The sequence below is a fragment of the Lagopus leucura genome, unplaced genomic scaffold (genome assembly GCF_019238085.1).
Source record: "Lagopus leucura isolate 7727_CA_CO unplaced genomic scaffold, USGS_WTPT01 Super-Scaffold_100024, whole genome shotgun sequence".
In the NCBI taxonomy this organism is placed as follows: domain Eukaryota; kingdom Metazoa; phylum Chordata; class Aves; order Galliformes; family Phasianidae; genus Lagopus; species Lagopus leucura.
Window position 1 is genome coordinate 167,736 of NW_024962276.1, and position 22,454 is coordinate 190,189.

General features: G+C 52.6%; 2 protein-coding genes across 2 annotated transcripts in view; one reads left to right on the forward strand and one right to left on the reverse strand.

The window, feature by feature from the left end:
* Positions 1-4,451: 4,451 nt before the first annotated feature.
* Positions 4,452-5,848, reverse strand: LOC122184616 (fibrinogen-like protein 1-like protein). Its single transcript, XM_042879717.1, has 2 exons — positions 5,757-5,848; positions 4,452-5,077 (listed from the first exon to the last, which is right to left on the reverse strand). Exons 1-2 carry the CDS (start codon positions 5,764-5,766, stop codon positions 4,452-4,454), a joined length of 636 nt encoding a protein of 211 aa, XP_042735651.1. The 5' UTR covers positions 5,767-5,848.
* Positions 5,849-20,331: 14,483 nt separating this feature from the next.
* Positions 20,332-22,454, forward strand: part of BAZ1B (bromodomain adjacent to zinc finger domain 1B) — a 51,923-nt gene continuing 49,800 nt past the window's right edge. Inside the window, exon 1 of the mRNA XM_042879447.1 lies at positions 20,332-20,445. Within this exon, the coding sequence (XP_042735381.1) occupies positions 20,333-20,445 (113 nt within the window). The 5' untranslated portion in view covers position 20,332. The remainder of the gene's footprint in view (positions 20,446-22,454) is intronic.

The window sequence follows — 22,454 nt, forward strand, 5'->3', positions numbered from 1 at the left end:
AACAAATACAGATTAAGGGACGCAAACAACTCAAATTATAGCAACGGGCATCCAGCTCTGCACAACGCTCGCGGAGTCACTGAGCCGTGCTGCGGAGCTGCGGACAGCCGAGGGGAAAGCACGTGCGGAGATGTGGGAGAGGGGGCTGGCAGTGCCGGGCCGGGCGGTCACACCCAGCAGGTATCGGGGATAGGACAGGGCTGATTGTGGCTCTGAACTAACAGAGAGCAGTTTGGAGCAGCTATAAGGAAGAAGTTCTTTACTCAGACGGCGGTGAGGCGTTGTGCTGCTGCCCCGAGCGGCGGGTGCCCCATCCCTGCCGGTGCCCCAGGCCTTACAGCAGAAGACATTGCTTCTGCTGTTTAACCAGAAGGTGTGTGCCGGTTTGGTTCCCGGCATGAACAGTTGGAAAAAGTCAGAGGTGAGGAAGTTGGGTAATCAGAAGTGAGAACGGTGATAGAAGGTTGGTCGTATCAGAATGCCCGTGTTTGGAAAGAGATTTGAGGCCGTGGAAAGCCCTAGGGCTGCAGGGGAATAAGGAATAATTTGATAATGGTTGTTCAGCAGTTTTCAGAACACGAGAGCTGGGGGGACCAGGAAAAGGAACGGTGATAGAATTTTTGTTAGAATCACAGCATCGTTAAGGTTGGAAAAGACCTTTAAGGTCCCGAATCCAACCCCAACCCACCCCACCATGTCCATAACCACAGCCTTCAGTACCACATCTCCACGGTTCCCTGTGCCACTGCATCGCTGCTCTTTTTGAAATTTCTTAATATCCAACCTGAACTTCCCCCAGTGCATTTTAAGGCCATCACCTCTCACCCTATCGCTGTCACCAGGGAGCAGAGGCCGACCCCCATCCTCACCACCTGCTTTCAGGCAGCTGCAGGCAGCAGTGATGCCTCCCCTGAGCTCTGCCCCACTCTGACCCATCCCAGCTCCCCCAGCCGCTCCCATCAGACGCGTGCTCCACAGCCCTCACAGCTCCATTCCTTCTCTGAACACACTCCAGGGCCTCCACGTCTTTCTTGCAGTGAGAGCCCAGCACTGAACGCAGCACTGAATGCAGCCTCACCAGGGCCGGCACAGAGGGACGGGCAGCTCCTGCTCTGCCGGCTGCAGCACTGCTGACACAAGCCAGGATGCCGTTGGCCTTCTTGGCCCCCTGGGCACGCTGCTGGCTCATGGTCAGTGGGTATCAGCTCACACCCCCACATGCTTTTCCTGCATGCATCTTTCCAGCCATTCTGCCCCAGGCCCATAGCACTGCATGGGGCAGTTGTGACCCAAGTGCAGGACCTGGCACTTGGTCCTGTTGCAGCTCATCCCGTTGGCCTCTGCCCACTGATCAGCCTGTCCACATCCCTCTGTGGGGCCTTCCTACCCTCAGGCAACTCTCTCCAAACTCATACTCTGTTTTCCATTGCATGCACAGGAGCTGGTGAGAGGAGCTGTGACTAATATTCAAAGAGTGGGCTGCATGATGCTGGCGCATGGCACAGGGATGCAGCCCACCCAGCAGTACCTGCAGAGGTTCTTCCTTGGCAGGTGAAAGAGATGGTGCCGTGCTGGTTGTGTCTTGCTGATAAGACAAGGGGGAATGGCTTTAAACTAAAAGAGAGGAGATGTAGATTAGATGCGAGATGGAAATTCTTCACCCAGAGGGCAGTGAGGCGCTGCACTGCTGCCCAGAGCTGTGGGTGCCCCTCCCTGGAGGTGCCCCAGGCCGTGGATGGACTCTGGGCAGCCTCAGCTGGTGCCCAATTTAGTGGCTGGCAACCTTGCCTGTGGCAGGCAGTTGGAAACAGATTATTTTTGATGTCCCTTCCAACCCAACCCATTCTATTACTTTCCAATTTTACAAGTCTGTGAAATCCTGATGAAGGTGTTGCTGATACAGCCCCACATCTGGAGCTGAGGACTCGAAGCGGTGCTTCCAGTGCATCATCATCCACAGCACTGCTGTGAAAACGTTCATTTGGGAAGGCTGGATCTCCAAGTGCCACAGCAGCAGCCATGCTCACCCCAAACGGTTCACTCTGCCCACTGTTACCCATTTCTCAGGATTCTCTAATTAAGAAAATTCCAACAAGTATCTCAGAAGCCACCCAGAACTCAGCAGAGGATAGAGAAAGTGAAAGCAGGAGGCAGTGCTGCAGTTTTGTTGCCTAGACAGCAATCTGATGGCTCAGTGCTGTGTTATATGGGTCACATTAAGGCCTTAATCTTAGGACAAACTCCAAAGTCACTGAACAGTCCTGGCACGCAGGCAGGCTCTGCTCCACTGTGGCCAAGTGCCGGAGAAGTGAGGTCCCCTCACTGGTAGGGCTGCACCTGGGGACCTGTGTGCAGTTCTGGGTCCTGCAGCGTAGGGAGGCCTGGGCTGGAGAGAACACTGCAGAGCCACAGGGATGCTGACAGTGCAGCATTCCCAGAGAGGAGGAGAAGGGATCACGTTGCTCTTGGAGATGAGATGGGCAGAAAGAAGGGAATGGGTCAGAATGCAGAGTATTGACTGAGAGAGCAGCAAGGCCTTTTGGAGGAAGGTGTAGGGTCCATTCCTTCTCCAGGAAAGGGCTGGGAAACCCTAATTCAGAGACAGTTGGTTGTATTTCCTCTTCTTGGAAAGAATTCTGACACCCGCGCGATGTAATTCTTGTGTTTTCCTTCTCCAGAGGTCTCAGTCTCTCTCTCCATGTATCCCACCCTGCACCAGTGGAACAGAGCAGGGCGAATAGCAGAGCAAATCGCAACCTGCAGCTGAACTGCCAGGCAATACCTCGTGGCTCTCCCTGCCCATCCCTGCACGGCCACACTTTCTTCACTCCCCACGGCCGCCTGGGGAGCCCCGGGACAAGGGCACCCTCTGGAGACTGGAGAAAAGTCAGCAGCAAAACTCCCTGCTTCTCCAATCACTTCTTGGTCATTGCTGTCACATTTTATTGCGCCCTCTGACATCAGTGCTGCCACAGGACGAGGTGGCTGGGCTTCTCTGGGGACGGCAGAAACTGCAGGGAGCACAGCAGCATCTTCCTTCAAAGAAAGAAACACACTGATCCTTTGAAGACCAACGCAAGCTGTGATCTGTATGGGAAATGCTGCTTTGCACCGGCGGGCTGATGGTGTAATGGATGGAACGGCTACATCCAGGAGTGGCCGACAAGGGGGATGGAACCGGTCAGAGCCTTCTGGCTTCCTACTGGTCCGTGCCGTAACTGAAGCACATTTGAGACTGTTTCGTGCTCAGAGGGCTGACTTGATGTATCTGCTGCTACGTGCCTGCTGCACAAAGCTTTCCCCTGCCGTGTGCTTCCACAGCAGCAGGACAGCTCTGCACCTCTGGGCTCCCTGACCCTGCACTGGGTGCACCTGGGATTTGGGGCTGTCATTTAAAGCCATTCACAAGGACACATTTGCTTTTCCAGACTGCAGACAAACAAAGCAGCTCATTAAAAACAACTCACTCTAGCTTGCTGAAGAGGACCCGAAAGAAATGTAATATGGTGATTTAACAAAGCTTTATCATTAGACAGCAGCTTAAGATTGAAGATGGCAAGGTGCACTTGGGCATTGGCTGCCTGGAGGGGAGGGCAGAGCGCACAGCCAGGGGGACACTTGGTCGGTTTTTCCAGGAGGACAATCTTTTTGTGTGCCGCTGAAATCCTTCAAATTATGTGTGTAGATGGCTCCAATCACACCTCACAGCGCCCTCTGTTTTGAAGGTGAGAGAAGACAGAAGTCCTCACGCGGACTCTTGGCTTCCCATCCCCTCCCATTTCCAGTGGCTGAACTCCACTGCCCTTCGCAGCGCAGCACACAAGCTGTTAATTCATAGCTCCTTCCCAAACGCCTGTCCTATGGGAAAGCAGGGCTTCAGCAGAGGAAGCTTTTGAACACGGTGAGCTGTGCGAGCACAGCAGAGACTTGAAATAGATGTTAACATTTGGGATAGTTCTTTGAATACAGATTTATTTTGATACTTGACAAGCGTTAAGCCTGAAGTACAGAAGGCAAAGAGTGGGAATTTGTGCAATCCTGATTGAGAGATTTTAATCTTTCTACAAGTGAAAGTTGTGTTGTTTGTCTGAAGTTAAAGATGTCAATCAGCTCACACAGCCATAGAGATGCATTGCAGTTTGGCTGTTTCACATTTTATCTGAGGCACATTGCACATCTGGAAACTCCAGGTTTTGGGAGCAACTGTTCTGATTATTAACACAATTAAAATGACCCGGATCTGAGCAAAAGAATAAAGGCTGAATTGAGGAGCAGAAGAGACCTACAGGAGGGAGAAGTGGAGGACGGCTCATTTTCTTCAGTAGCTGGGACACAAACCTCAGCAAAGACCCACGACGCATCAGGTCTGGCCATGGCACGTTTTACCTTTTCTACCCCTTTGCCGAGCAAGTCTTAGCCACAGGTTGGACGGAAAGGAAAGGAAAATGCAGCTAGCAGTAGGTAGCTGGTTTGATGAGGATGGCAGAAGCTTTGCAGTTGCCGCTGCACAGACCGCTCCACGTCAAGCCGCCCTTGAAATTGAGCCGTATGGAGTAACAGGACGAATACCACCAGCCGCCCCCATTGGCGGAGGCACAGTTCCTGCTGTTGGTGTCCTGATCCAAGTCCTTAGCAGAGAACTTCATGTTGTCGTGCACAGTGGCGGAATTGGCTAAAGCCATGGCATCCCCCGCTGTGCCCGCGTAGGAGCCCAGCCGCAGCCGGTAGCCCTGGGCCTCGTCCTCCACGCTGAAGAGGTTGTAGTCTGCAAACTTGACGTTGTCTGCGTTGTCTGAGATGACGAACCTGACCTGGTAGACCTTCTGCTTGGCGATCTGGTGGATGTACTCGGTGCCCAGCCAGTAGTCGCCGCGCACGTTCCCAAAGCCGTACTTGTAGGCGCTCCAGGACTCGGCCCAGGTGATGTCTGTGTTGTGGCTGTTCCTCTGGATGACCGTCCAGCCCCCATCCGTCACGTTCATCTCGCAGTACACCACGAGGGGGTGCAGCCCTGAGGGCTGGATGATGTAGACGCTGGGGCTGCCTGCAGAGAGCTCACTGCAGTCCTTGGGCCAACCTGGGGCAGGAGAGAGCGTGCTTTAACAAAAGGCTGTGCAACAGAAAAAGAGCATGCCTTCATCTTGTGGAAGAACAGACGGACAACTGGCCAGAGCATCTCGCAGATTCTCAGCTGTCCCAGCCCAGAGAGGTCAATGCGCTCTCCTGACAGTGCGACTGGGTTGGCCTCAGACCTTTGCTCATCTTCTCCAACAGGACCTGGCAGGAGGTGGCCCCAAGGGAAGGGCAACAGTCCCACTGGACCATGCTGGTATCAGACTCGGAGAACAATATAGATGCTGAAAGGGGCTGTGTGGCTAAAACAGAATTGGACTGGACAGGGATGTGAAAAGGACCTTGCCCCTTTCTGTGGCTGAGGAGAGAGAAGAACAGCCTCTGCCAGCACACAGGTGCCTTCATCACCTGCATGGTGCACATACACACACACACATACACGAGCACTGCAGCCTGTGCTGGGCACTTCCTCACCTCTGTCAGCATTAAACCTGGAGTGGGGTTGGGGTGAGAGATGCTGTGAGGCCCTTTTCCACACAGAGTGGCACTGGACTCACCCCATACTGGCCAGTGTGGCAGGAGAGAGGGGAATCTAATAAGACCCCGTCGAAGAAGACAGAGGTGCATCCCATCGCACACCTGCAGTTGGATATTAGTAAGGGACACAGAGCGGCACACTCTACCTGAGCACATGACGCCTGCATCCTCGCTGTGCCTGCAGTTGTGTTGTCCCCAGGCCCTCAGCGTGCACTGAGTGAGGAGGCTCTTGTTCCCAATGCAGTTAACATCATCCAGCCAAATAGGTCCGGATCCACTTCCAAAGAAAGCTTGAGATGGAGCTGACACTGCTTCCCCGCAGCCAAGCTGCCTACAGACCACAGAGGCATCTTTCAGGTCCCAGCCGTCGTCACACACCGTTCCCCACTCATTGTGGTACCAGACCTCCACCCGTCCAGAGCAGGGTTTGGAGCCATTCACCAGGCGGATCTTACCTGTGACATGGAAACCAACAGCACGGAGAAGAGTTGGAAGAAGTAGGGAAGATCCAGCAAAGCTGGAACTCAGATCAGGAGATGCTTTCTGTCTCCAGAGGTGGAGCCCAAGCAGTAAGATGTAAAGCCTTAACACCTCCTGGAGGGAGAAGGCGCCTTTATCTTCTAAAGTCCCCATTTCCAAATGTTTTTGCTGCGTTAGAGATTGGGCATGGCATTGCAATCTGTGCCTCCAGCCAAATGGGTATCAGTCATGCTCTTCTACCACTGGTGGCACTTGGTGCTATTTGTGGACCCGATTTTCCTTACCCCAGACCACTGTGGCCTGCAGAGGTTTTCTGACCTGCTTGCTGAGCCAGCCCAACTTCCACCTCCCTGCAGGACCAACCTTCCCCGTCCTACCAGACAGAGAGAGGGCAGGACACCTGTGCAGGGGCCCGAGCATGGTTCTGCCTGCAGAGATGAAGGCCTTTCGTGTACCTACCATCTGTCAGCATGCTGAGAGCTGATGGACTGCTATTCGAGACAGATCGACTGAGGAGGGTCAGGTCTTGGGCAGCACCAATGAGACTCAGGGCAGGCAGGGCCACCACACAGGCAGGCAGCAGGAGGGGAGCACATTGGGAAGCTGTGGGAAGAAGGGACAAGGTGAGTGTAGAGCACAGTTCCACTGCTGTTGTGAAGTACCTGGTGCCATCCTACTGCCCTGGCAGCCAGTCCTCCATCCACAGGAGCAAAGGGAGGGCTCTGCTGGTGCGGTGGGTTTAGAGGGGGCAACCCACCCTGCTCTTCACACGCACTCACCCATGCTGCCTCCACAGAAACACTCAGAAGCCCAGGATGTGTCTGGAGACACGCTTTGAACCACAGGATTTATAGCTGCAGATGCTGGGGAGGAGTGCGGCTGACGCTGCCCCAGGGCCGGTCCTGTGCTCACCTTGGGGCACACAGATGACTGCCAGTAACAGGGCTGTAACCCAAACGGTCACTTCCCCACAGCAGGCAGATTGATCTTCTCTGATAAGAGCCTTTATCAGGACCAAAGCTAATATCGCTCCAGCTGCAGAGTGGCAAACAAGTTCTTAGAAAAGCTCATGGGTGCGCTTCCCCATGTGCCACGCAGGTCTCCTGTGCACATACCAACTGCTTTCCAAGATGTTTGCTCAGCTCCCTCCTGTCGCTTCAGTGTCCATGCTGGAGATGCAGCCCCGCTCAGTGCAGTGCCCTGTCATGCCAGAGTCTCTCCTGCTGGATCTGTGCCGAGGTGGCGAGGAGCTGGGTGCAGTAAGATCCCTGCTTCCTTCTGGAATGAACATGTTGTGTGGCTCAACGGGAGTCCAGCAGGCATGAAGCAGAACCAAAACGATGGTGGAAATGGTCTACCTTGTCATATCAGGGGCCAGCTGCAACACAAGACTGTTTGTGTCCCACTGTCAGATCCCAAGCATCAGCCTGGGGAGCACCTGGTGCCAGGAGAATCTCCTTCTCCTTAGGCAGAGTGTGCAGAATTGAATTGTGTTGCTTGCATGGAGAAGTCCAGATTTCCTCAGGAAATCTCCAGAGCTGTTCCTGGGCACCAGCTTGCAGCTCAGCCACTGGATCAGAGCAACCAGGGAGATTTCCAGAAAGTTACTGTGTGAATCAAAAAATGGGATGTTTTCCCACCTGCATGATCTCTTACATGATGTTTCAAAATCACTTTTGCACAGATGAGATGGTTGAATAGCATCTCTGATAGGGATGGGACATTATCCATGCCCAGCATTTCATGGTTCTTGATGGGTCCATGTGAATGCCACAAGTCACCAGATCTTTGATCACTGGGGTGGCCATGAAGCCACGCCAGGCTCGCAAAAGTCCCATCCGAGGAGCCAGGAGTCTCTGACCCGTGGAGGATCATGAGGAAGATGACGAACTTTTAGAGTTCTGAAGGACACGGTGTGCCTGGAATTGCCTCTCTGCCAAAATCCAAGCTAAGAAAAATGACAGAATGAGTTCTCCAGGACTCAGTCTGCTCCCCAGAGGCACCATGCCCATAGCCATAGGGCAGCTCACCCACCAGCACAGGCTCTGCTTCGCACCCCTGCACAGTGCTGGAGCAACAAATTCAGAGGGAGTCGATCCTCAGTGTGAATGCAGAGAGGACGAGGAGCTGTGTGCTGATGGCGAGATACAATCCCCTGTTGTACAGGTAGCTCTTGCCCTTGACAATTTCCTTTTCCTTACTGGCCTCTGGAGCATCTGCAATAGGGAAAATGCCTGTCTCCCAGCTGCGAGCTGTGAGTGGTCCCATTTCCCCACAGGAAACCTCAAAGCGCATCCCTTAAGGAAACACCGATGTTTGTGCTGTCAAGTAGTTGTGCAAACACACATAAAATTTTACTGCGATATAAATGCCACGTTCTGTGCTTTCTTATGGTGTTATAAAGAGGGATTAGATTTGTTTAAAGCAAACATTAATGTATCGGGAAGATAGGACTAAAAATCCACTATCATCTGAGTATGGGCCAGAACTAAGTTCTCGTGATAACCTACAGGATCTATGAGCATCTGCACGATGAGGAAGGGGCTTTTGGTTCCAATCTCACTCATGGAGGAACCTCTCCTTCCTCTTAGGTTTCGATGGATTCAATGCCTGCAAGCGCAGTTATTGAAAAGTAATATTTATGACCATGTTGCTACTTCCTGATCCTTAATTCAGAAGGCAAAGCTTGCCTTCTTATCTGCATATGTTCTGCTGGTCCCTTTTTGCACGGGTGCTGCAGCACTTTCCTGTACCATCGTCCTTTCCTGTTTCCTTGGCCAGATTCCTCTGCCAAGGGCATCACTGGAGTTGCAAGGACCCCTAAAAGCCATCAGGTCCCACTCCCTGCAGTGCACAGGATGTGCATGTGTGCACAGACAGCTCTGTGATGGAGCTGTCTCCATCAGTGCTCAGAGCCCCTGCAGCCTGACCTTGGCTGTCTGCAGGGATGGGGCACCATCGCCTCTCTGGGCAACCTGTGCAGTGCCTCACTGCCCTTAGTGTACAAATCTTCTTCCTTGCATCCTATCTAAATCTCCCCTCTTTTAGTTGGAAACCATTCCCCCTGTCCTGTCACAACAGACCCCGCTAAGGAGTCTGTCCTCTGCTTTCATAGAATCATAGAATCATAGAATCACCAAGGTTGGAAAAGACCTAAAAGATCACCCAGTCCAACCGTTCACCTATTCCCAATAGCTCCTACTAAACCATGTCCCTCAACACAACATCCAGCCTTTCCTTGAACACCCCCAGGGTCGGTGATTCCACCACCTCCCTGGGCAGTCCATTCCAGTGCCTGACCACCCTTTCTGAAAAGTAATACTTCCTCATGTCCAGCCTGAATCTCCCCTGCCGTAGCTTGAAACCATTCCCCCTGGTCCTATCACTAATGACACGAGAGAAGAGGCCGACCCCCAGCTCACTACAGCAACAGGAAGTTATAGAGAGCAATGAGGTCTCCCCTGAGCCTCCTCTTCTCCAGGCTGAACATTCCCAGCTCCTTCAGCCTCTCCTCATACGGCCTGTGTTCCAGACCCCTCACCAGCTTTGTTGCCCTCCTTTGAACACGTTCCAGGGCCTCAATATCTTTCTTGCAGTGAGGGGCCCAAAACTGGACACAGTACTCGAGGTGCGGCCTCACTAGTGCTGAATATAGGGGAACAATCACTTCTCTGCTCCTGCTTGCAACACTGTTTCTGATGCAAGCCAGGATGCCATTGGCCTTCTTGGCCACCTGGGCACACTGTCGGCTCATGTTCAGCCGAGCATCAATCAATACCCCCAGGTCCATTTCCTCTACGCAGTCCTCCAGCCACACCGCCCCAAGCCTGTAGCGTCGCCTGGGGTTGTTGTGGCCGAAGTGCAGGACCCGGCATTTGGCCTTGTTGAAACTCATCCCATTGGCTCCAGCCCAGCTCTCCAGCCTGTCCAGATCCCTCTGTAGGGCCTCGCTACCCACAGGCAGATCCACACTTCTCCCAGCAGAGGGACAGGTTGGAATGTGGATTTTGAAAAGTGGCACTGGCACCAGGCTGAGAGTGACAAGGGCTGTTTGGGGATGGAATCTTACTGGGGTTGAAACTCAAAATGTTGGCTGAGATCTCTAGTCGTATCTCTCCCTCTCCCTGCACGCTGACCACCACCCTGTCCCCCAGCTGTGCAGGGTTATCTGCACATCCCAAACCACGTTTAATAACACTGCAGTGGAGCAGCTATGCTGAGCTTTGGTCCCATTCCACAGCCAAACTTCTGCCACGTTCTCCTGGATGGACTCTCCTCACTGGGTTTGCGTGCATCACCCCACAGCACAGCAGATGTGAGGTCGCTGTGGGGTGATGGGTTCACAAGGACACGACACGAGGTTGTTTGAGTTTACCATCTTCATTGGTTGTCAGAGCTCACCAGCTTTATTGGCTGCTGGAGGTAGCCAGCTTTATTGGTAAGGTTCAGCTCTCCAGAAATATCTTTCACATTCCAAGCCCACGCACAGAAGATGATACAGATGTCACCCCGCGGCCATCTTCCAAAGAGGCACTTCTAACACCCTTTTACTTCCAAGCCAGTGAATTTTCATCTGCACTCACAGTATGTGCAGCCCTGCAGTGATGTGGGTGCCAGGTTTTATCAGTTTAACAAAACATTGCTTCTTTGCAGTGCTCCAGCACTTGATCACAGCAGCCTCTTCCCTTCTCTCTGCCTGCAGATAGGAACTATTTGAGGTCAAGGCTGCATCTCACAGCTCCCCAGGTGGTAGGCAGCAATGTGACTTTTCTTTCTGCTCTGTCCCATTAATCTGAGAACAGCTCCAGCCCTGCTGCTCTGTCAGGGCTCAGCCAAGCCCTAGCTGAGCGTGAACAAAGTTCAAGTTCATTCTGCCTAGCAGACCCTCAGCATGGCAAAACCGCAGTGGATGTGTGGGGATCTGCATTAAGCAGACCTGGCGGAAGTGGGTGAGGTAATGCCAACAGAAACAGACCAGTCCCTAATTTCAGAATGGATTTTGATTAGCTAAACACTCCACCTTTTGGTGGAGGCGAACAGCTCATGTTGTTGGGAAGAAACCGGGAATCAGCAGAATTAACTCCAGGCTGGAGGCAGGAGAGCTCCAGCGCAAGGCCAGCAGACCCAGCAGAGCAAAGCAGCCTCCCTGGTCAGCAAGGAGCCTGCCCAGTGCAACAGGGAAAGAGCAGTGATGCTGGCACGCCTGGGGACAACACATCCAAGCAAAGGGAAGGAGCAGAGCCATGCAGCTCATCCTCACTTCAGAACCCTGCCTGGTGGTCACGAACCTCACGTCAGAGGTGGCAGAAATCCACCTGGGAAAACCATGGCCCAGTCTCTTGGGAATACATCAAAGCAGCGTCAGTCATCTAATAGGATAAGTAACATCAGCTGTTACACAGAGGAGCCCTAATGGGATACTGCGCTGTGCTGCAGACGGTTTGATGTATCTGGGCCACTGCTCGCTAAATCCTCCCTGAAGTCTCCTCTTCTGTGGCTGTTCTGGCTCCAGAATTAATTGGCTCTCTCCTTTTTATCAGAAAGATGGGCCCCGGGCTACCTGCAGCTCCGGGTGCAATGCACTGAGGGCCCCATGCTGCCTCCCAGCAAACGTGGGCACGGTGGGTAGGAACCCTGGCCCCCAACCCAGGGCAATGGTCCCGGGGATGGTGCTGCAGGACAGTGGGGCTGCCAGCAGCTGCAAGAGCAGAGGGGGCTGAGTCATGGGAAGGAGGGGAAGGTGACACAGGAACAACTGCTCATCACTCGTCATGCTATCCCCTGCTTTCCCCTATATTCAGCACTAGTGAGGCCGCACCTCAAGTACTGTGTCCAGTTTTGGGCCCCTCACTGCAAGAAAGATATTGAGGCCCTGGAACGTGTTCAAAGGAGGGCAACAAAGCTGGTGAGGGGTCTGGAACACAGGCCGTATGAGGAGAGGCTGAAGGAGCTGGGAATGTTCAGCCTGGAGAAGAGGAGGCTCAGGGGAGACCTCATTGCTCTCTATAACTTCCTGAAGGGAGGCTGTAGTGAGCTGGGGGTCGGCCTCTTCTCTCGTGTCATTAGTGATAGGACCAGGGGGAATGGTTTCAAGCTACGGCAGGGGAGATTCAGGCTGGACATGAGGAAGTATTACTTTTCAGAAAGGGTGGTCAGGCACTGGAATGGACTGCCCAGGGAGGTGGTGGAATCACCGACCCTGGGGGTGTTCAAGGAAAGGCTGGATGTTGTGTTGAGGGACATGGTTTAGTGGGAGCTATTGGGAATAGGTGAACGGTTGGACTGGGTGATCTTTTAGGTCTTTTCCAACCTTGGTGATTCTATGATTCTATGATTCTATGCTGCAGAAAGACAAGAGGAGAGAGTTTTCAGGTGCAGATACCAAGAACAGCTGAACAATCCCCATCCCTGAAGTGCTCAGGAAATGTTTAGATGTTGTACTGAGGGACGCAGCTTAGTGGCAAATATTGGTGATAGGTGGACTGTTGGATGGTGATCTTAGAGCTCTTTTCCAACCTTGGTGATTCTACGATTCTGTGATTCTGTAACATGGTGTCCAGAGTCCCGTGAATTCAAGGGTTCATCAGGGAGAAAAGGAAAGAAAAGAAAAGAAAAGAAATGCCCCGAGGAAGTGCAAGAAGCCAGCAGATCTGCGAGCCAAAGCCCGTGTTTGGGAGCCAGCAGCACGGCTCCAGCACACTTCACTGGCTGCCTGCTCCTGTGGGTCACCAGCTCCCCAGGCTCACGTTCTAAACACACATCTGTCCAACCTGCAGCTCTGCTTCTGTCTCTATAAAGGGTAATATAAGAATATCCTCCGAGAGGCAGTTCTATCTCCTTCTTGTATTCAATTCATTTGTTCACATAAATCCTTTTAGTCACACCAGGATTTAAAAGGAAGGCTGTTCCAGATGAATGCAAACATTTCTATTTCCTTTACCTACATCTTCCAACTTTAAAACTGCCTGTTAATGCCAGTGCTTCTTACAGCCCTCAGCCTGAGGAAGGCAACAATGGAAGAACTGATGGGTCAGGGGAACAGGTTGCCTTCTTGTCCTGAGTTTGCAAAGGAATCTCAAAATAGCAACTTGCCCAGCTAATAGGGAGGGAATCCTTGCTAAATGGTTCTCTACAGTAGCCATTCCAGGCAGGTTTTTGGATGCTGTCTGTACATGGAGTCATCTCATGCTCATCTGTGGGTGATTGCATAGAGGCACTGATCTTATGCATTTGCAAAGAAACATTTGGAAAGAAGATGTTAGACTTGCAAGAGTTTGAAGAACAACATTTGCCATCCACTAGAAAAGTGACAAAGAAATAACTGGTAACTTCAGTTAACTTCATGTAAACATTTTCTGAGTTTAAAGAGTGAAGACTACAGAGCTTTTATTAAAGAATGGAATTTAAATAAAGGAACTTAGAGCTGCTGCTTTTGTGATTTTAAAGAGAAAAGAGATGAAGAATCCTCATTTCCCAAGGGAGCTTACAGCTCAGCAGCATGACTGCCACCGGCACTCCTTGCCCTGCAAAGCAGAGCACTGCAACAGCCTTTTCCACTACAGTGGAAAAGGGAAAGTCCTGTTTTTGCCCTATGAACAATCCTGGCAAGTTTTCATTCTTGCTTCGAAGGTCAGTTCTTTCCCTTGCTGATTTCTCTTACAAGGGAACTCCTCATCTGAGAAGATGCTCTTTTTGGTGAAACCACTGGGCACAGCTGTCCCCACAGGTACCAGCTCTGTTTGTGACACATTTGCCACTTGAAGTCTCCTTGCAGTTGCTCTGTGCAGCACCACCTCACCACCACCAACACTGACTGCTTCTTTCAAGGAGAAGAATAAAGGGAAGAGGAATTTTGAAGCTGCAGCCCAGGACATGCAGCTGAGAGGTGGCACACATCGGTCGTGCCCATGGAGATGGCACCCTGGCTGGCACATCACTTACTCACCCCTTGCTGAGAAAGAAGAGATTGGTTCAACCATGGGTTCCCTTGATAGGTTCAACTTTCTGCCTTGCAAACATCAAATAAATCCAAATAAAATAAATTTCAGTGCCTCCTGATCTGTAAGAGCAAAGACAAATTGCAGTAATCCTGAATTTCCCACCATATGTATCATATCCTCACCAGTACCTAGAGTAGGAGGATGATGAGAACTAGATCCCAAGCTGTTGCTGCCAATGTCCAGCAGTCTCTGTGAAGGGCTGTGCTTCCCGGGCTGCACATCCAGGACTCGCCTCCCAACCGCAGTGTCTCTTGTTCAGCTCAGAATAGGATAGACCATCAGTCACTGCAAACAGAGCCCTTTCCCTCCCCAGCAGAGCCAAACACACAGCCGACGACTCGGGTTTCCTTTTCCAGTAAATGACGGGCGCCGGCTGGGGACTGCCTGCATATCTTGTCCGAATGCAGGACTGCCATCTCCTGGGCAACCGGGAAACTCGGTCTGCAGCAGCCCCTGGAAACTATCCCCAAACAGTTTTGATGTCATGTGGTCGAGAATGTGTGGATATGATGGGTACTGGGATGGAGGCACGGCTCAGTGAGGGGCACAGAGGGCAGCAGATCTCCCCACCTCTCCATGGGCTCTGCCTTCTTGGCCCAACCTTTGCTGTGCCCCAGGTCTGCACCTGATGCCCAAGATCCCACCACCTACCAGCAGTCATTGAACCCATGCTTTCTCCTCCTCACCTTCCCCTGCAGCCCAGGGTGGCAGGTACGAGACACGAGGAACTCCAACCCAAGCAGCTGGTGTACGACAAAGCTGAAAGCAATGAAAACAAGTCCTACAAGATGCCCCATGCCATTCTCTTCCACCGGCTGCAACCCCACTGCTTTGAAAATAACTCCTACAGCTCCTACAGCATCTCACAGAGGTAATGGGAAACCTCAACAGCAGTTCCTAAACTCACCACTGGATTTATGGCATTAATCTCAGTTCTGGCAGCAGCAGCAAGTAAGGGCAAGCATAAACATAACAAAGCTTTTTTCTTTCTCAGTAGTAATCTATCAATGTATTAATCTCTCTCTGCTTGGTGTGGTGAGGTGGCAGCAGGAAGGCAGGAAGCCAATGGGCTGATGCACCTGGGACCTCTCTGGCAACACAGAAGCATCTGGGCTGGATCTGATTTCTGCTGTCTCTACAGTACCATCTCCTTTCTCCAAGCATACTGTTTGATCCATGCATTGCAGCTGGTGGAGGGAGAAAGAGATGCCTTTGTAGCTACATCCAGTGGTGGGCATCACTGCATTACCAAAATCTCCAGCCTGTTAAACAACCATATAGAAATATTCACTGATTTTTGCATGTCAAAGGATACTCAAAGCACAGAACTCTCTGCTTCATAGAATCATAGAATCATTAAGGTTGGAAAAGACCTCTAAGATCACTAAGAGCAACCCCAATGCACCCACCATGTCTATCACCACATCCCTCGGTGCCACATCTCCATGGCTCTGAACACCTCCATGGACGGTGACCCCATCAGCTGTGCCTCTGAGCACGATGCTGATGCTCTTAGATGTTGCAGAAATGGACAACAGCTCTGGCTCAGTTGCTCAAGCTCTGGTCCCAGTTCTTACGTCCGCATGAGCCAAACCCCACACCTGTATGTGTGGAAGCACAGGGGTTCGGGTGCCTCACAGCTGGCAAGGAGCAGAAGGATGGGGAAAAAAACCAGCCTGGAGAGCGGGCTCCCATGGCTGGAGACAGGGCAAAGGCCTGAGCTTTGCCTCAAGACTGGTCTTCCCATGGCCATCGGAGCTGTTTTGACTTACCCTGAACTGAACTGCATTTCTGACTAGGTTTGAGCTGCTAGATGGGATAGCTTCATTTATACATCATAGGGATCGCTAAGGGGCAGAAGTATTGGAGAAGCCATGAAAGTATCAAAATAAGCTGGCTTCTGTTACTGTTTCTCACCGTAACATCTTCCATAGAAACACAGAGACTTCTCTGTCGGAAATAAAAGCTGCAGAATCGCATTTAAGCAGTCATAAAGTTTTTTTATACACACTTTTGCAGGAACAGAAAATTGACATTTTCTGACACCTTGGGTTACAGTGAGGCACAGCACAAGGCAACTAATGGGAGCACTTGGCAGCAGCTTAGAACAGGTAACACAGCTCTGTGGCAATTTATCCGATTAATCGCCTCCTGTATCACACTGAGGGAAGTTAGCGGTGAGTTACAAACCCTCCAGGGTCTTTTCATGCCATGAGAGTGATGGGAAAAGGCTTCTGTGTTCCTGAGAGCCAGGCTATAAGCGAGCACCACTGAAAAGATCTCCATCAAACCAAACTGGGTTTTAGCTCATTCAGTCCAAAGGGAGAGCGTAAACTTTAATTAACTCAATAGCTGTCAAGAGCTTAGAGAGCTGCAGATTAATAGTGCTGGCACAAAGCTGCTGAGCATCAGCACTGCTGGCAGCCCCGCAGGCTTGCAGGGAGCAGCAGCTCCTGCTGACATTCTGGTGCCAGAGAGCTGCTTGGAAAAAGCCCAAGCCCAGAAAAGGTGGCAGCCTAGCCTGCTCAGTGCCACCTCCAGCAGGCTCCTCACGAGGGGCTGCACTGCAGCTTGGGAGTAGGAAGGACCTGGAAGCCTTCAGAGGACCAATTCTGTGTGGGTGCGGAACACGTAACGATCGGCTGTCTTAATTCTTGTCCCACCTCTGCACTCTGCCTGCCAGAAGTGAGCCTTTGTCCTAAATGCAGAGCGAGGGACAAGAAGTGACACCCCAGAGGACAGTCTGAGTTCTGTGTTCTTGGAAGGTGCTTCAGCTCAGCATGCAAATGGACTTCCACCAAAGAATGGAATTTGACTGCTTGGAACTTGGAAATTACTGGGGGAAAGATTTTGAAGAAAAAAAAAAAAAAAAAAAAAAAAGCAACCACAAAAAAACAAAACAAAACAAAACAAAACAGTGTTCAGTTTGAGTGAAAAAATAAAATATGGAAAAAAATAACGTTGGCAAACTGCACTCACAGCTCAGCTTCAGGGCCACGAAGAGGTGAAAGAGGGTCATTTTGCAGAGTGCAGCAAAAATAGGGGAGAGCCATCAGTATGGTTTCATATGAGAACAAATTGCAATTTCAAGGCTGTTGGGAATATGTGAAGGCTCTCTGCATATCGTCCAGAATACACAACACAGGGAAATGGCATGGGTTCATTTGGGTTAAGTAAGCGGGGGACTGGCACTGCAAGGGTCAGCAGAAAATACTGTTTTATGGTGATGGTAACCAGGAAGGCTCTTTGCAGTGCAGCAAGGTCACTCCTGCAGCTGGAAGGGTGCAAAAATCCATTTCACCATTGACTGACACAAGCTGGTGGCTTCTTGATGTCTGTGAGTCAGCATGGCACTGCCCTGCAGCATGCTGGGTTTTCTCATTTGTATAAAAGCACACGTTGCAGAGGATGGTGCTGTTTCCTCAGCACAAAGGTGCTCAGCTCCAGCAGCAGGTGCTCTGGAAGTCTGGAAGTCTGCAGTGGGGATATTTCAGGCTGGGCCGAAGAGAAGACTACAGAGGGAAGTGTCTGAATGCTTGCAGGAGACGCATATATGGATCCACAGATGGGAAACCCAGCGCCCACTGGAGGCGAAGCCACTGCAGAGCGACTGCAGGAGTAGGTGCGGCAGAAGCAGCCACGTAGTGACAGCTACAGCAGTAAGAAGGAAGGCAGCCAGCAGCAGGGTGGTAGCCACGACACGGCTCTCTTGCTGTGCTCAGCAGGAGATGCAGCCACAGGAGCTGCGCAGATACTCAAAGATGGTGTTGAATTATTTTGAATGAATTATACAAGGGAGCCGCTTGCTCTTCAACAGCATAATCTCTGGATTTAAACATGAATAGATAAGGGTCACTGAGGGAGGGATATTGATATCATCTGACCATACCCAAATGCCGCAACATTCGGCAAACTTCCAGCTCTACTGCCTTGTTGCTCTGACCCACTCTTTGCAGCCCTGTCATCAGAATGGGGCTGCAGAGATAAGAGCTGCCGTGCCACACACACTGCCTTCTGCAAATACCGTATCTAACACAACTCAGCTCACATCACAGAATGCCCATTAGTCATGTTGTGATCCACAAAGGCACCCAGGCTCTTCTGTTATTTCCAGCCAAGTGGAAATGCTTGGAAATACACTGGAAAAACTATTTAAAAGTTTCTTCATTTCAGGAGTTTGTACTCTGTGCTGCTTTGATTGCTCTGAATCAAACCCATCCTGACCATCCTGTCTGACTCTGCACTCACGCACTCCCATCCTTGTACATCATGTGATGCCTTAATAGAAGCTTGTTCCCTAGAACCAATTCCATTCCTCAGGAACCTTTCTCCCCCTCCAATAAATCGTAACCTTCTATTTAGCTAGTTACACAGTTCTTGCATATCAATCTAAAATATTACTTTTGAAAACAATCACATTAACTTTTAAGGAAGTGGCATCACAATTTACATTTTTTTCATGTATTTTTCCTGTCCTTTCACAGAGGCTTGGCTGGAGCCAGATGGCCAAAAACCAAACCAGTAAGAATGAGAATTGTTTGATCTGTGGAGGCAGAGAGACCTCCACCTTTAGGGCCCCAGATTAGAGCCCCAGACGCTGGCATACAGGGAACACTTTACCTCTGAGTGCTTTGGCTGAAGGCTTGCAAGTTGAAGATGAGGGAACCTTTGCTGTTAGTTGCTGTTCTCTCAGTGCTGGAGGAAACCATTACAACAAAGCACAAACTCCCATGTTTCATGCAGTGCTTTTTCAGAGGAGATGCACAATGGAATGATGTCATCACTGGCTGAGGAGATGAGGGGAGGTGGTGCATGCCATGTACCTCAACTGCAGCAAGGCTTTTTACACTGTCTCCCACAAACATCCTTGTAATGAAGCTCAGGAACTGTGGGATAGACAGGCAGACAGTGAGATGGATGCAGAACTGCTGAGTGGCAGAGCTCAGAGAGCTGCAATTGGTGGCACAGAGTGCAGTCAGAGGCTGTAACCAGCAGTGTTCTCCAGGGGTTGGTGCTGGGCCCAGTCTTGTTCAGTACCCTCATCAGTGACCTGGATGAAGGGACAGAGTGCATCCTCAGCAAATTTGCTGATGATGCAACACTGGGATGAACAGCTGACACATCAGAAGGCCGTGCTGCCATTCAGCGAGACCTGGGTAGGCTGAGAGTTGGGTGGAGAGGAACCTGATGAGGTTCAACAAGGGCAGGTGTAGGTGCTACACGTGGAAGGAATAACCCCACACATCAGTATAGGGCAAGGGCTGAGCTTCTGGAGAGGAGCTCTGCAGAGGACTTAGGGGTCCTCATGGCCACCAGGCTGACATGAGCCAGCGATGCATCCTGGTGGCAAGACGGCCAATGGTGTCCTGGGGTGCACCACATACAGCACGGCCAACAAGGCAGGGAGGTCATCCTCCCCTCTGCTCTGCCCTGTGCAGGGAACATCCATAGCACTGTGTCCAGTTCTGCTCCTCAGCTCAGACTGGGAACTGCTGCAGAGAGCCCAGAGGAGGGCTGGTCAGGGCCTGGAGCATCTCCCTTATGAGGAAAGGCTGAGAGCCCTGGGCTGTTCACGCGGAGAAAGGCTGAGGGGCAATCAGTGCCTGTAATGGGCAGGAGTCAAACGGACGGGGCCAGGCAGGGACAGGACGAGGGTCAACGGGCGCAAAGCCACACAGCTCCACACCGACACGAGCACCAACCTCCCTGTGAGGCCGCCACCTTCCCACAATGCCCCGCGCGCCGCGGCCCCTTCAAGCGCCGCGAGGGAAGGGGGGAGCGCGGGGGAGGGTTGGAGCCGAACGCGGAGGACAAAGCCCGGCGCCCGTCCGCTACGCGGTACCCGGATAGGCGGGGGGCGGCGACGCGCCGCGATTGGCCGCCGCGGGGAGTGGGCGGGCGGATAACGGAGCCACAAAATGGCGCCGCGCTCCCCGCCACTTACATAACGCGACCTCTCACCTTCCGCGCGGCGCAAGGCAGCTTGCTGCACCGGCGGGCGGGGCGAGGAGGCGCGATTGGCGGATCCGTCGACTAATCGGAAGGCGGCGGCCCCGGCCGTCCTCCAATAGGCTATCGGGGCGGCGAGAGGGCGGGCGGCGCGGGGCGGCGGGAGGGTTGGGGTGCGCGCGGGCAGGCCGGGCCCGCCGCCCGCCCGGCAGGGGGAGGGGAATCTCCCGCCATTTTTCAATCCTCCCGCCCGGGCCCGGCGTCACCGCGCGGATCCGGCGGCCGCCGCCGCCATGGCGCCGTTGCTGGGCCGCAAGCCCTTCCCGCTGGCCAAGCCGCTGCCGCCGGGGGAACCGGGGGAGCGCTTCATCATCCCGCACACGCAGGAGGCTTTCCGCACCCGCGAGTATCCTCACGGCCGGGGCGGGCGGAGGGGGGAGGAGCGGGCGGCTGAACGGCAGTGGGTGCGGGGGGAGCACCGGGAGGTCGGGCCGGGCGGAACAAAGGAGCTGGCGGTCCTCGTGGGGCGGCGCGGGGCACAGCTGCGCTCCTGCGGGGTTTGGGGTCCCGGCTGCCCCCGACGGGGATGGAGATCCCGCAGCTCTTGGCGGTTCAGACGTTCCGTTTACGACTGAAAAAGCTGCCAAAAAAAACCCAAAAAAAAACTGGGGGGAAAAAAAAAAAAAAAAGCCCGCTCTCATTCTCCGCGAGGAAGCGGGCGAGAAGGATCTGGAGGAGTTCAATTCCTGTCGCTGTCGGGCAGCCCCGGCCCCCGGGCGCTGCTCTGAGCGGGGCCGCAGCTCCGGCTCGTGGGGAGCAGCGGGGCTGCCGGCTCTGCGCCTTCTGGAAAGTTCACGTCGCCAGAGAGACGTCACGGGGCTAAAAAGAGAAACTAACGCCGGGTTTGTGCCGTACTCTGCTGGCGATGCGTGCGATGGAAGCTAGGCCAGAGGTGGAAGAGAGAAGAGGAAGAATGCAAAGGAGTGTCGGCTGTAGGGAGGTGTTGCCCAGTGAGGGCAGGTGGGGTTCTGTTGGCCCCGGCTTTCCCCAGCTGGAGGAGCAGTGAATCAGCACTTGCTCTGTGCGGGCTCCTGTGGTGCACGTCCATGAGTGAGGTGTGTGCATGGCAGTGGGTTCACGCAATTGGAGAACGGGTTGGAAGGGACCTCAGGGACCATGGATCTCCAACTCCCCTGCCACAGACAGGGCCACCAACCTCCACGTTTAATAGTAGACCAGGCTGCCCAGGGCCCCATCCAGCCTTGAGCACCTCCAGGGAAGGGCACAGTACTCTGTAAGGCTCTTTAGAACTTGCAGCTGTAGAATAGGGTAAAGAAAAATAGGGGTGTTGTGGCATTGTCTGGTAAATGTGAGTAGACGCACCTGTCCTGTGACTGAGCGTTCAGGTGTCTGAGGGCACTGGGCAAGTGGGTAGAGTGGATTGGGGATTTATTTGGCTGTAGTGTTTCCTTGTGGCTTCCTTCTGCAGCCATACCCCTGCAAACTCATTAAGAGGAGCTGTGCTGCACATGGTCCCTGGTGTCAGGTGAAGCCCACGGTGCCCAGAGTGAGCGGGTGTAGTGTGGGCGAAGTGCCGGCATCTGGAGATGGGCTCCTTGCTGCTGGAGCTCTGCAGGGACTGCTGGGATCACGTGGGCTGCAGAGCAGATAAATGCTCCCCGTGTTGTGCATGGGATGGGCTTGTCCTGTTACTTCGTCACGCACCTGGAAAAGCCAAGTGTGTGTGTGTGTGTGTATGTACGTGTGCTGAGGGCTTTGTGTCAAAATACAGTGTTCTGTTGACCAGCTTATCTCCCTGAGCTTGTTGGCTGCTGTGCGTGACACCAGTCAGGCAGTGTGAGAGCATGTGGCTGCCAGGGCTGACCATGAGCTAGCGTGGCTGTGCTGAGCAAAGCGCCCACAGGGTCTGTTCTGGGAGCACTGCTGCTTTTCTTCCCAGGCAAAACCTGCTGCCGTTGCACCCATCTTCAGTTTGTGCTGTGAGCAGCAAAGAAAAATACTGATCAGGCTGCGTTTTGTGCGCATGTTGAAGACTGTAGTTTACATCTTCAGTGCAGTATCATCCAGTTTAGATCTGGCTGAAGGATGGCAGTGCTAAAACATTACGGTGCCATGCTCAGTAATTGTAGCAAGCTTTGCCTGCCACCTTGGGAACTGTGCTTCCTAAATACACTCCTGGGAGTTTGCCCCTTTAGCTGGTACATGTGGGGCCGATTATGACACAATTAAGCTATTTTGGAGCTGGTACTCATTTCTGGGAGAGTTTCACTAACCCACGAAAGAGTGAACTGTCTGCTTAGTGCTCCTCCTGTACAGTGGCCAGCTTGTTTGCTTTAAAACATTTTTCTTTGACCCAGTCTCTTGTTTTTAATTTGGTTTTATTCTCTGGCCTTC